This window comes from Squalius cephalus (assembly GCF_949319135.1).
Source record: "Squalius cephalus genome assembly, chromosome: 1".
Classification (NCBI taxonomy): Eukaryota; Metazoa; Chordata; class Actinopteri; order Cypriniformes; family Leuciscidae; genus Squalius; species Squalius cephalus.
In genome coordinates this window covers 38,926,729-38,940,859 of record NC_137122.1, presented here as the reverse complement: position 1 = coordinate 38,940,859, position 14,131 = coordinate 38,926,729, and the positions used below count along the sequence as shown (strand labels likewise).

Below are 14,131 nucleotides of genomic sequence, written 5' to 3'. Positions count from 1 at the left end.
TGAGAGATATAGAAATCATGTTCATTTTATTGAAAACAATCCTATGTCCCCACTTGACAGACACTGTGGTCATGAGCCTCTCCACCCTCCCAATTCAGCCTCAGCGAGACAAGTCTTTGGAGAGATGGAGAGAGTAAGTGCTTGAAAGTAACAAAGATGATGGGAAGGGAGGAAGAAACACAAAGAGAAGGAGGACAAGAACAGCCTGGGTGAGTAAAGCAGAGAGAGAAACACGTTCATCTCTTTTATTTTCTGTCTTGTCTCCACAGCCGTTTACTCCTCCTTCTCCTCTCCGTGTGTGATGACGTAGCAGATGTTCTTGTAGTCAACATTGCCAGCCACATCTGGGGGGAAGGCGGCAAACAGATTCTTCATCTAAAGGAGAAAGAACAAAGAATCTAGGATTAAACATACATTAAAGTGCTTTTAGAGACTCTAACTAATCTAGGAAAATAGATTAAAGTTGCGATGAAACTCAAGAAGCAACAGATCTTTGTCACGGATTTTCCATACATCCGAGCGAAACTCGAAAAAAAATGTAGGATCGTATTTGGCAGATCTGAAGTCCTGCATATCTCATCAGAGAGAATGATGTTTTGATTAAAAATGATCATTTATTTAAGTTAAAAAAGAACTTTAAAAATAAAACATATACATGGGTGAATAATTTACAATAAGATAACCTGCATTTAGAAAATGAAACTTCTAAAGATGAGCAACATCTGATCTCACCTCCTCTGCAGAGAACCTGTCGCACTGAGTGGTCAGAAGCTCCGCGAGGCTGGAATGAAAGAGAAAGAGTAGCAGTCAGATATGGACTCTTTCTTTTTTTTCTGCATGGGAATAAAATGTCAGTGAATATAGTCTCACAATTCCTTCTTGATGCTGCCAGTGCCCTCTGGGTCCAGCACCTTGAAGGCAGACACAATGACGTCTTCGGGGTCAGCACCTTTCAGAGACACAGAGTGAATTACACTAACTGAATGATTGGAAAACCAAAGGGAAAATGGACAGAAAAAGGGACTTTTGCATACCCTTCAGCTTCTCTCCAAACATGGTGAGGAAAACGGTGAAGTTAATTGGGCCGCTGGCTTCCTTGATCATTGCCTCCAACTCCTCATTCTTCACGTTCAGCTGACCTATAGAGAGATGAGGACGTTCAGCACAGATTCATGGATGTATTTACAAAGTACACGACTGACACAAATCATAAACGCACCCAATGAGGCCAACACGTCCCTAAGGTCGTCTTTGCTGATGATACCGTCCCTGTTCTGGTCGATGATTGTGAAAGCCTATGTGTGCAGGACAGAAAAAAGACAAGAACATTGTTACAGGAGTAGGTGGTGACGAAAAATGAGGCTGCTGACAGTTGCAAACCAATGACTAACGAGTCGTATCAGGAAATCTTCCCCTTGCGGGCTTTCTTTCTTGCCTGTTAGTATTTAAAAATGTCCTTCTGAATCACGTGAAACTCAAGAAGGGGCTTGAATACTCAACGGCAGCTGCTGCTTCCACCCGGCCCCCACAGAGACCCTCACTGATCCTTCTTTCCATCTGGGAGACGTGCTAAGTCAATCCCAACTGTAATGTCAGACATTCCTGAAGAGGAACTTGAGAAGGCTGTATCACTTACTAATAAACTACTCGAACCATTTCACATCCTTACTTAGCTCAATCGCACACTAGCCTGACGCTAATTCCAGTCCTTTTAGCATGTGCTCACATACTCTTCTACTTAGTGTTCGAGATAATCATGCTAATTCAGATGAATCATGTTTGAGAACCATAACTAGAGACAACTACTGTTAAATATCAAATTTTCTCCAGGTTTTTATTTTATGCGTGAATTATATGTAATTTCTGAGTCCACTTTCTGTATTTTTTATTTTTTTCTGTACCACTTCAAGCGCCCTAAAACATGAACCTTATTAACAATAGGGTTTTTTTTTACTCACACTTTCATTTGAGTCCAAGATAGAGGGCTGCTATTTATTACTTTTATCCATTGATCTTATTCTCTTTTATCTTGTCTGATATTTCACATTCTTTTCTTTCTTTCTGTCTCTCTGGCATGCACTGTGATCTTCAGCTGCTGTCCCATTGGTATCGGAATAGTGTCTTGACAGATGGGAGGTCAGTGGAGAGGAAGGCCCTGGCATTTATATATATATCTATATCTATATCTATATATATATATATATATACAGTATATATAAATTAGCAGACAAGACAAAATGACTAGATTAAGACGATCTGTTGACTCTGTACATTTGCTATACTATACAAGCCTTAATATAGATATGGTTCGACCTTTCTCTTAGTAGGGGTTACAAAAAATTAGCCTTTGATCATATTAGCATTAAAAGGCCAGTTATAAAGCAACCTCTGTGACAAATCACAGTGGTAATTTATTGCATTGAACTGATGTATACTAAAATTTACCCCCATCAAACTCATTCGACTTTGATAATCCACAATAAACTGAAAGAATGCAACTTCTAAAACAACACATAATGTTCTCAAAATATGATGTTTGTTAAGTACCAATGTATCTGACATGGTTGAATTAGTGTGCTTGTTGTTTTGACAAGAAGATCTGAAAAAATATTTACCTCCTTGTACTCCTGAATCTGGCTCTGCTCAAACATGGAGAAGACGTTGGAGGAACCCTCTCCTCCGCCTCCTGCCCTCCTCTTAGCCTTCTTGGGTGCCTACATATGCAAAATAAAAGATATAATAAGAAGAAAGTTTTTGCAGTACATGCAAATAGAATAGATGTAGTGCTAATTTTTGACAATAATCCATATCAACAATATTTGAAAAGCAGAAAATTAGACACTCACATTGCAGTGCCACACAGAGCTTAGAGACACCAGACTCTCATTCATAAGACATTTTAACACATTTATTGATAATAAAACAGTATGAAAAGCTACATACTAATGAAACAGATTTATATGAGTGATATAGCCTACATCCAAAAAATGATCTTTGCATAAGTTTGCAATGATTATTGACACTGTATTCAGTATTTTTGTATCTTCAAGGGCATCAGCTACTGGAAACTGGATTGGATTCTGTATTGAATTTGATCCAAAGAACCTTTACATTAGTACATTAGCATTATGCTTTCTGAAACTATGCTGAAACAACTTTCTATATACAAACATATAATTATTGTCCACTCAATAACTTTTTAATAAATTACAAAAAAACTGCATGTTATGGGAAGTGAAAGCAAAACCACTTAGTTTTGCAGCTTAAGCATTAACTTCCTGGTTCCAGTAACGCGGGTTCAGAAAAAGTGCCCAATTTATCACATCCTGTTAAAGGTATTGTAAGTCCAGAGTTCAATTATCCAAGAATCAGACGCTGATTCAAAACGCGAGCTCTCCTCCACGTGACCCTGCTGAGAGTGAGGCTTTATGTCCTTGGTTCCTATGTGTCCACCTAGATGGTGTGGCCAGGTAACAGCTAAGGTACTGGTTACTCACCATGCTGGGACGGTGTGTGAAGTCTAAGAAGCTCAAGAAGTGAAGACTGAAGCCGCGTAGTGATCTGTTCCCGAGAGCCTTTTATACTGCCGAAGGCCCCTTGCTAATTATAGATCCAACCTTAAGTGTGGCTTGGGAAACAGCAGACAGAAAGAGGGAAACTATGAAAGGGGAGAGAGATGAGGTAGGGGGAAAGTGATGAAGGAACACAGGGTGGGATGCACTATCATCTTACAGTGCTTAGAAATAGCTATTAGAGTCTTGGAATGGGATGAATCTGATACTAGTGGCAGCAGTCTGCTTGTCTCACGTAGACTAATAAGGACATGGAGACGTAAGGGACTGTTTGAGCTTCACACAATCACATAAGTCAGTTTGAAATGAATGAGATGTAACCATAGACACTGAGGAGGACACAACTCCCACCACTCTATTTAGTTTAGCGGCAGATCAATATTGGGAGATTGCAATAATAGATACTGATTGATTTAAATCCAGAGATTTTTTGAGCCAATGATAAACTTGTGTACACGCCCCCATCTGATTTATAAGAGGCAGTTCTGGCGTCAAATCACAACCCTTCCCATCGCCTCTTTCCAAGTCAGCCCTAATTGAAAATAGGGTTTTAATGCCTTTCCTAGTATAGTGATGCCATAAGATTTGGGCCCATGTCCCCCTGCCTCACCCTGCCTCATGGCCATGCCTATATTCAGCACTCTCTCTCCTTGGCGCTCTTTGACCTCACTTGGACACTCTACAGTCACTTTGAGGTGCACTTTGTGGTGGCAAAGGGGAAGCTGCTCTGTGAAAGGGCACATAATTATCCTCTTTTCTTTTAGTCTGAGGTGATCAGCACAATGCAGTCCAGTGAGGGGTTGGTAGGGGACACATGAAGAGAGGCTTAAAACAGGTTCTTTTGAGAAGGCGGGGGCAATGGACAGCTGAGAGCGACCAAAATAGCACAACAAACTTGTCTGCTTCTTGTGCTTGCCTTTTCTTCTCTGTTTAATCCATCAGTCATTTCCTCGACCTCTCCTGGAAACTCCACAGTTTGTTGTACGTTCCTTTCCTCTTTTAGATTAATTTGATATCTTGTGAGTCTGTCCTTTACTTGTGTTCCCGTATCTAGATCTCGCCTAGATCTTTCATTGTTCTATTTCAGCAATCTTTTCTAATAGAATAGCGCAGCTGTAATTATTTATGCAGCATTTTTATGAGATTAATTTTAATTGTTTTAAAATCAAAAAGTCATGTAAGTAGTGCATTTGTATCCTTGATAAATTTTGATTTGACAAGTTCATTACTATTGATTACCAATGATTTCCAATATATACATTCGCATTAAATGATTACATATAATTATAACAAAATTATTCTAAATGACAAAATTGTTCATTAATAATGATCTTGAAAAGGAAATGCATACATATACACAAAGTATTGCATTTTTCTGCATTTCCTGTAAATAACTGTATCTATCTATCTATCTATCTATCTATCTATCTATCTATCTATCTATCTATCTATCTATCTATCTATCTATCTATCTATCTATCTATCTATCTATCTATCTATCTATATATATATATATATATATAGTATGTGTATATTTATTGGATTGTGTATATGCATCTATTGTATTTAGTAATGGGGTTTGAAGTTTAAGTTTAAGGTAACATTGATAACTAATAATTGAATCATTGATACAGCTTAATGATTAGACAAGTTCTCAAATTAGATATGTATAGCCAATGCTATATTAACACACCCCTCATATAACTATATATGGTGGAACAGCTTTCAAAGTGTGTGTGTGTGAGAGAGAGAGTGACGAGGAGGGAAGGAGGTTTCTGGGTCAGAGGATGTGTGGACCTTGATTTGAGATATTTTATTTCATTTCATTTTATTTTATGATTTAGGTCTTCAGTTTAGGCTTGTTAAGTATGTCCGCTTTATGACTGATATGGTTATACACATCTGTGATTTAGTATCTTCATAGGCTGGCCTGTATGGTCACTGTGTTACTCATCTTTGTTTTGTTTATAGCCTGTCAAAGTTTACATGTCTATACGTACAGTAAGAGTTATGTGTAACATGATCTGATACGTTTCTTCAAAGCTGTTTATCATGACAGAGATGACTGGAATCCGGATGAGGTTAAAAAGGCCACACCATCGCTATAGGGTTAAACATACCTCAGGCCTGCAGTGTGCAGAGGATCTTCATGTTGCATCCAACACTGAAGGCGTTGGTAATTTTGTTTCTGTTCTTAGAGCTCTTATGTATGCTACAGAATCTCCATAAATCTTCATAACCTGTTGTGATTTTACTAATCATTACATTAACCACAATATCTGCCTATACTGAATGTTTGTATTACTCACCATAGTAAAATATTAATTTTCCCACATTGACAATTACATATATGTATATGAATATATATATATATATATTAGGGCTGTCAAACGATTAATCGCATCCAAAATAAAAGTTTATTTTTACATAATATATGTGTGTGTATGGTGTATAATTATTTTCTATATATAAATACACACACATGCAAGTATATATTTAAGAAAAATGTGTTATATATAAAATATTTATATATAATATAAATTATATATAATATAAATATATATACACAGTATATACATGCAAATATTTCATATATACATGCATGTGTGTGTATTTATATATAGAAAATAATTATACTCCATACACACACATATATTATGTAAAAACAAACTTTTATTTTGGATGCGATTAATCGTTTGACAGCCCTAATATATATATATATATATATATATATATATATATATATATATATATATATATATATATATATAGCCTATGTGTGTGTATATAAATATGTATGTATAGTTGAATGAAGTACAATAAAATTTATATTAACACTCAAACCGAACAACCACTGATTTAAAGTGTCCTCATTGCTGCTGTGATGCAGTGTTGAAATACACTCAAAATGTTAAAACAGATCTTTACAGAATTTATTATAATGTACATCAGAGGATTAATACTAAAAACATTGCATCAAATAAATCTGTCAACAAATTATCATTAAAATAAATATTATAACAAAATGGATCTATATTAATTTAAGACAATGTGTTGTGGAAGCAGTTCATATAGAAACTGTGAATATATAAAACGTTTATACAATAAAAACACATCTAAAATTACTTCTATAATATATATATATATATATATATATATATATATATATATATATATATATAATTTGGGGCATTATATAATAAAACATCAGTTTTCTCACACTAAATATACAGTAGGTAGTAGTACTAGTGAGCAGTGCCCTCTATTAACCCTCTAAAGAGCTGCACCTCAGAAAAGATTAATGCATTAATGCATACAAACTGTACAGTTTATTTTTAATATTGACTGATATGACTGTCACACCTATAAAAACTATTACTATTATATAATGTGTTGACTGTTCCAAATGTGTAAAATAAACTAAAAACTAAAAGAAAAAAGGCACATCTACATCCCCAGAGAACTGAGGTGATGAGAAAGAGGAAGAGCAGACAGGGCGTGTATTTCAGTTTGTTTGTGAAACCTCCTGAACTGAGTGAAACAGGTTTTGTAAGGCAGAACTTAACAGTCACTTATTCTTTAGAAAATCACAATTTAGTTAATTTACATCCTTCTGTCAAATAAAAGATGAACATTGAGTACAAATCCTGACCTATTAACATACACAATACAATTACTTTCATTTAGGCTCCCTCAGTACATAATTTAGAAGATGTAACAAGAAATTAAATATTAATCATTGTTATAGATCTCTACAACTAGCATGTAATCTTAAATAAAGCAAATACTCGATCCCTTCACTAAACATGCATGACATCTGACCTCATTTGACAGTTTTTGAATTGCAATATTAATTTTTGCAGTTATGTCCGCACATAAATGCTGGCTGTAAAACTACTTGTGGTTTGGGTCTGTTTTATGACAGTTGAAGCAAGAAGGAACTAGGCTGAGATGGGGGCTGAGACGTATAGGCTGACCACAGAGAGGAAATGAGAAACCTTTTACCAGAAATGCCATCAAGATCAGAAGTCAGTGCTAATCTACATACCTTCAACATAAAATTAAACAGACAGCAGGATTCTTCAGTAATACATTTCATGAATCCTTAATACATTCATTAATCCATTGTTTTAGAACAGGATTTACTATTTTGATGACAACCTAAACGCATGCATATGAATATGCATCTGCTCAAACCAACAGAGGTCACTCTAGCCAAGGTCAATGAGGTCCTCCTCAACGTATCCCACTTCCTCACGCTTCTTCTTCAGCCAGTTAGCTCTTAGTTGCTTAATCTCATTTCCATAGTACTCATGCAGTTTACTAAATTCTTCCAAAGGATCAAAGCCCACAACTGGCCACTCCCCGTAAGATGGTGCCGGACCATTTAAGGGGGTGACGTGGGCATTTCTCTTGGGCCAGAGCTTTGGAGATCTCTTACTGGTAGTTTTTAATTGAATAGGAGGGGCATGAAGACTGTAGCTGATGGGTCTGTTCGGCATAGATGGGGGTGGTGCTGAACTAGCGCTGTAGCTTCGCCCATCTCTGGGCACTATGGAAGTCCCATGTACGAAATAGGGTTGTCCTGTATTCCAGGAAGCCATTATCTTATTGGGTGTAGAAGTCTCTTCTGAGGTCTGGATGGAATCACAGAGGCCTTTGTCTCTTCTAGCTTCTGTTTTATTGAGAGCATAAACAAATTTCATTTAGACGAGATGATTGCTTTCAAGCTAATACAGCCACACAAAACACATACAAAGCACATAAACACACCTTGGTAACGTCTCTCCAGGTCTCTGACAATCATAGAAAGGTAGATGTGGCTAGCGCAGAACAGAGCACCGATCCAGCTCTCCTGGCTGTGATGATCATCAGCGGCTAGTCTGTAAGTGCGGAGGCCTGGTCCGGTGAACACCAAAGAGAAACAGAACTGACCGTCCGTCTCACATGCCTGCACCATGCAGCCCTCCAGAACAATCACACCCAACAGGTTACGATCGCCTGGACGCTCCTGATAAAACAACAGATTCCCCTTCAACACAAACCAGCGGCGCAGGTAAGTGGTGTTCCTCTCTCTCTGTGGAAAAGAAATGTGGTAGTAGTTCAGACACAGGTAGGACAAGGAAGTCATTTCAATTACGAATTGTTTAAAGAGAAGAAAATGATTCTAGAGTGGAGATGTCAAACATTTCTGTAATGCACAGAAGACAGATAGACTTCTTAGTGTCAATAATTAAGAAATAGGCCAATGGCATGCTTTTAATAAGTGTCTATCAAATGATAAGTGTAACAGCCTTGTTTCTCCAGTAGTGCCATTTACAGATAGTGAGGTGGTTTATTTTTAGTCTGTTCAGAAATATTGGCATCAATATATTATATAAATATATTATATAATATTATACACAGAAATTATATATGTGGCGTGTGCACGAACTGTGATTGACAGTCAGATCTCACACAGCCCTGCACCGATTGGACCAGAAGAACTGGAAATAGTATATTATTTTTGCAAAACAAATAACAGGCTCTAGGTGGAGGTAGAAGCCCGTTTTTTTAAAATGTTGTTCTGTCGGAGCATAGTGTCGGTTTCAGTGAATATGATCGAAAAAATCTTGCCGACTGCAGCTTTATCAAATCATATAGTCCTGCTTGCCACCATCGTTTTTACTTTAACCATTTATTGTCAGCCTTGGGGGCAATGTGTTTTACAACAGTGGAGTACAAGCGCATACAAAACACCACAGTACATTAAACATACATATTTCAAATGTACAATAAACTAAACATGCACCTGTTTCTATTTGAATTGAGCAGGGAGATAGAACAAATGGAAACTTAAATTTGTTTTTTCTAAAGGGACTCTATACAAGGATCCTGAAGGTAACGTCTGATTAGATGTGTCAGATATAATGTAGTTCGTAGTTCAACTAGGCAGTTTCAATCCCAACACTTTGATACAAGTAGTTACAGCACTCACCAGAGCATTTTATGGTTTCACAAAAATATTTTTTGCATTTTACTGTTTAGAGTCAGCTTTTTCAAAGTAGCATTCTAGGTTAATTTAATAATATCTGGGTAAACTGGCAAATCCAGGTCCTTACCTTTTTGTAGAGGTAACCCTCCTTATCTACAGGCGAAGTGCAGGACAGGTAATGGGTTAGAATCTTCTCATGGATCTTCATTACAACGCCACCTGGCGTTCAGCCGTGTCCTAGCGTGAGCACAGGGAGCGAGCTTTACAGTCAGCAAAAAGAAATTACAGCCCATGGACAAATCGAATTGGCTATCGTCATTATTTTAAGCAGAAGAAGATTAAAATAAAACATAAAAAATAAAAAAAATAGTGGATTTTTTTTTAGAAAAAGGAAACGTGCAAATCTAATCATGAGTAAGCATTAAATCATACGTGAACAACCTGTCTATCCGGTTCACGCGGAGTCAAAGCACTGCCACGTAAATATTATGTATCCATCTTAAACCATCTATATACGCTGTGTAAAAGGATAAACAAGGAAACAAACGGTGAAAAGGAATTGTGAACTGAACTGTGACAGACCGCCTCAATATTTGTCAGGTGCACCAACTTACTTCTGTCAATGCCTTTCCGTTGATTTATCGAGGGTATCCATACGACCTTAGTGGAAAAACATAACTTAAGGCCAAGCGCCTCAATCCTGGCAAAGACCAATATTATTATTTAAGTTTCGTGTTACCAGCGCGCGCTCTCGCGCCAGTGTTCTAAGTGTTGAAATATAAATAACGCGACCCACTTCCTGGTAACAAAAGCCGATGTCCTATTCTCTTTAGACTTAATAGTGAAACTGCAGTGGCATGTGCGCTTTCACATCCCCAACAAATATTACTCATGGGCAAATAATAGGGGAAGTAAATAATTATTAATAAATAATAAAAACAGACACACTGCGTATTATTGATTCATGTTTCTAATTTAGGCTCTCATTAAATATTTACTGGATAGATTATGTCAGAACTGTGCCTTTGCATAGAGGTGGCTTTTGCACACAGTCGCTGCTGTTCTGCATCCTAAATGCACTTTCCTGTATTTAGTTTCATAGAGACGCATCATATTTTTCTCTTTCCAGGGAGTGAAATGTTTAAAGTCAAATTAATGATCAGATTCTCGTTTGAAAATAACAGAAGAATAATTGCTCGTCTGGAAACGTAAATCAGGAGGTTATTGTGGTAAAAAAAAAATCCAAGCATATCAAGTGATGGACGCGAGGTCACACAGAAGTGAATTAATCGCACCGGTTCTCCTGTGGGTGGCGATAGAGATTCGACCTGGATCACACGAATGACGTTGTTCCGGTTTTAGTTTTGCTTGAATGGCGCAGCGGGGAGAATAACATCCAGGTAACTATTATTCTACCGTGTGTTTGACACTTTATTAGTATTGGTTTATAGCTGACCAGTCCGTTAAGCGTGTGTCTAAGTCCAGTTAAAGTTAATTTTATATGACTTTTGAGCACGTTAGCTAACTGACACACACACACACACACACACGCTCTGCTCTGAACGGACGCTCGCAGCATTAGCTCAAGCATTGCTCTGCAGTGTTGAACATTTTAAACAATTAAATGTGATACTTGATTCAATTTTGTTTGCAATAATCCCACTTGATCACCAATCCAATGCATCCCATACATGTTTGTGTAAGGTTTTGTAGATATGAAAGCATTAGGCCTATACTTTATACACATCTCATTAGATGTATGTGTAGGAGCGCAATCAGGTGTCTTCTAATCCAGTCAACTGCAGTAAGTTTGGTTGTTTATGAAGTGTCTTTATTGGCTTTTAAATCTTAAACAGTATGTACAGGTTTCATTAATTAAATCTGTTATGGAGTCCCAGCATCCTGTTAAGAATATAAAATATTTACCGTGTATACTAGACGTGTACACACACACACACACACACACACACACACACAACAAAAACACAATGTTGTCTGATGTAGTGTCTTATGCCTCTTTTAGCATGTCGAAAAGGAAAGTGACCTTTGAGGATGGAGATGGGGAGATTACTTTGGAAGAAGTTGTTCCAAAGAAAAAGGTTGGCCTCATATAACTCTTTATATTTAATTACACTATGTGTCCTGTTATTTCCATGCATGTTGTTATGCTGATTAAAGTGATTGTAAAGTATTGTGAATGCCCATGCTCTTTTCTGCTTTATACAATGTCTTTTTACAGATTGTTGATGTTGTAAGTGGCCCAGGATCCAGATTTAAGGAGAAACACTCATTGGACAGTGACGAGGAAGATGAAGGAGGGGATGGAGAAAATACCAGCAAATATGACATCCTTGCCAATGATGACGTGGAAGGTCTGTGCATAATTTGTTCTCATGCAGATTATCTAATAAATTAAGCGCATTGCAGAATGGTTTCTCTCCTTCCTTTTAAATTGTTCATAAGGCTCTGGGATGTGAACATGTATGCATGAACAATTTTTATGTAATGAATGGAGCAAAAGGTTGACAAATGGCAGTATTTTGAAGCACGAGGTTGCTTGTATTTTAGTTATGATCAATAGTACTTAATATTTGTCTTTCACATTCTTTGTGTTTACAGGTCAGGAAATGGCAACCATTGACTATGATGAGGGGGTACGCATCACCCCTTTTAACCTCGATGAGGAAATGCAGGAGGGTTACTTTGATTCAGAGGGAAACTATTTTGTCAACAAAGAGGAAGATATCAGGGACAACTGGCTGGACAATATTGATTGGGTACATTTTAAATTCAGTAAATTCTGATAAATAATTGGGAATCAAAGCTTAAGCTCAAAGTTCCCATGTTTTTCTCACACAGGTTAAGATAAAAGAGCAACCTGTGAAAAAGAAGAAAGGCCTTGCAGCAAAGCGTAAGAGAAGGGTTGGTGATGAAGATGAAGCAGAGGAGGAGATAAAACGAGAGGAGCAGCAGAAAGACAGTGAGGAAGAAGAGGTAGAGGAGGAGAAAGTGCCAGCAGAAGACCCTCTGGCTACATACAGCCATTATCAGCTCACAGAAGCCATCATTCAGCTGCTGCTTCCCGGGGAAACAGTGGCTGCTGCTCTGAGAAGACTCGGCGGTCTTGGAGGACAGAAGAAGAAAGGGAAACTGAGAGGAGGAGAGGAGGGGAAAAAAGAGACTTTAAACAGAGACGCTGATAAACTAGACAAACTGACAGCGTTGGCAGATAGACTGGTGGGGATTGGAGAGTTTGAAATCTATCAGCAGACGTATGAAAAACTGGCCTACAAGCTGAAGGGGTTGACTCAAGGAAAGGCAGCCAAAACGCTCGAGGAAAAAAAAGACGAAGAAGAAGAGCTGGACATGTTCGCTGACGAGATTGATGATAGGCATGGTGCAGAAAAAGACGAGGATAAAGACAACAGCTTAGGTCAGTGATTGGATAAGAGTGTGTTTTTGTTTTGGGTGTAATAATTAGATAAATCTTAAATGAACCTGTATTTGTAGTAGTTGTTGCAAATGTTTTGTCGCGATCACAGATAATCTAGTTTAGTTCAGATGCAAACAAATGAACTCGAACCAACATCAGTGAAACTACATTTTAACATTTTATCGTCACTCTTCATTTATGATTATTTGATTCATGGCCAATCCCTCAGTAATAGCGATGTTTCTCTCCAGTGAGTGATGAGGTCATGTGGGAGTACAAATGGGACAATGAGGAAAACTCTGAGCTCTATGGGCCCTTCAGCAGCCAACAGATGCAGGTAAGCAAACACACCCAAACTAGCACAATTCTTTACAACTAATTTTCCTTTATTTCTAATCTATATTAAATTTGCTATTAAAACTGTGGCAGATGCAATATTGCTCTGTTTTTTAGAGCGTCTGACATTGGCTTAACCAATGACGTGACCAGCGAGTAGTAGATGGGCAAAAAAAAGTGTTGGCAAAACAAATTACATGACCATTGAGTAATATTCAGTATTACCTACATTTGTTACAATGTCACAATGATTTTGATTTATATTAAAGACAGACACTTTTTTGTGTGAAAGTTTAGGGTATTATGAACCAGAGTAGTTAGTGTGTTATATATTGCTGTATCTTTTATTCCAGGACTGGGTGGATGAGGGCTACTTCAAGGATGGAGTATACTGCAGAAGGATTGACCAAGGAGGCGCCCCATTCTACAACTCAAAGAGAATAGACTTTGAACTTTACACATGATCTGTCCATGAGTCATGTTACTGGTTTTATTTGATTTCTTCTGCCCTTCTGAGAGGGCTTCCCTGAAAAATAGTTAACTCTTCAGTAATTGTCTTTGTCTTATGTACACACATACACTAGTATGTGCACCTGTGTTTGATACATGAAGTTTTAAAATAAAGACTTTTTTTCTGGCTGGATCCAACCTAATGTTGTGTTTAATATATATTATATAGCTATTATGCACTTTTGTAATAGCACGTTTAATGGATTTTCAATGTCCAATTTTTTTTACAAGGTGTCGCTATTTTGCAACTCACGATATTCAATATACAAACCACGGTACTCTAAATAAACCAACGAGAGCTTTTAA

General features: G+C 37.4%; 3 protein-coding genes across 5 annotated transcripts; 1 reads left to right on the top strand and 2 right to left on the bottom strand.

Moving 5' to 3' along the window:
* mylpfa (myosin light chain, phosphorylatable, fast skeletal muscle a) lies at positions 1 to 3,694 on the bottom strand. The gene is made up of 7 exons (XM_079875883.1): positions 3,498 to 3,694; positions 2,616 to 2,714; positions 1,220 to 1,295; positions 1,035 to 1,139; positions 871 to 949; positions 733 to 781; positions 1 to 375 (listed from the first exon to the last, which is right to left on the bottom strand). Exons 1-7 carry the CDS (start codon positions 3,498 to 3,500, stop codon positions 274 to 276), a joined length of 513 nt encoding a protein of 170 aa, XP_079732009.1. The 5' UTR covers positions 3,501 to 3,694; the 3' UTR covers positions 1 to 273.
* A 3,186-nt stretch (positions 3,695 to 6,880) lies between these two features.
* On the bottom strand, positions 6,881 to 11,333 carry pheta2 (PH domain containing endocytic trafficking adaptor 2). 3 transcript variants are annotated; one of them, XM_079875812.1, is made up of 5 exons: positions 10,161 to 10,326; positions 9,988 to 10,063; positions 9,674 to 9,783; positions 8,346 to 8,649; positions 6,881 to 8,247 (listed from the first exon to the last, which is right to left on the bottom strand). In XM_079875812.1, the coding sequence occupies exons 3-5, from the start codon at positions 9,752 to 9,754 to the stop codon at positions 7,784 to 7,786; spliced, it is 849 nt and encodes a 282-aa protein (XP_079731938.1). In that variant the 5' UTR covers positions 9,755 to 9,783; positions 9,988 to 10,063; positions 10,161 to 10,326; the 3' UTR covers positions 6,881 to 7,783. The 3 variants fall into 3 exon arrangements, with proteins under 3 accessions (XP_079731938.1, XP_079731939.1, XP_079731937.1); XM_079875813.1 differs by lacking the exons at positions 9,988 to 10,063; positions 10,161 to 10,326 and adding an exon at positions 11,292 to 11,333; XM_079875811.1 differs by lacking the exon at positions 9,988 to 10,063 and having other exon boundaries at positions 10,161 to 10,368.
* Positions 10,342 to 13,958, top strand: cd2bp2 (CD2 (cytoplasmic tail) binding protein 2). The gene is made up of 7 exons (XM_079875646.1): positions 10,342 to 10,946; positions 11,570 to 11,645; positions 11,786 to 11,918; positions 12,166 to 12,323; positions 12,406 to 12,979; positions 13,231 to 13,316; positions 13,669 to 13,958. Exons 2-7 carry the CDS (start codon positions 11,571 to 11,573, stop codon positions 13,777 to 13,779), a joined length of 1,137 nt encoding a protein of 378 aa, XP_079731772.1. The 5' UTR covers positions 10,342 to 10,946; position 11,570; the 3' UTR covers positions 13,780 to 13,958.
* Positions 13,959 to 14,131: the final 173 nt, after the last annotated feature.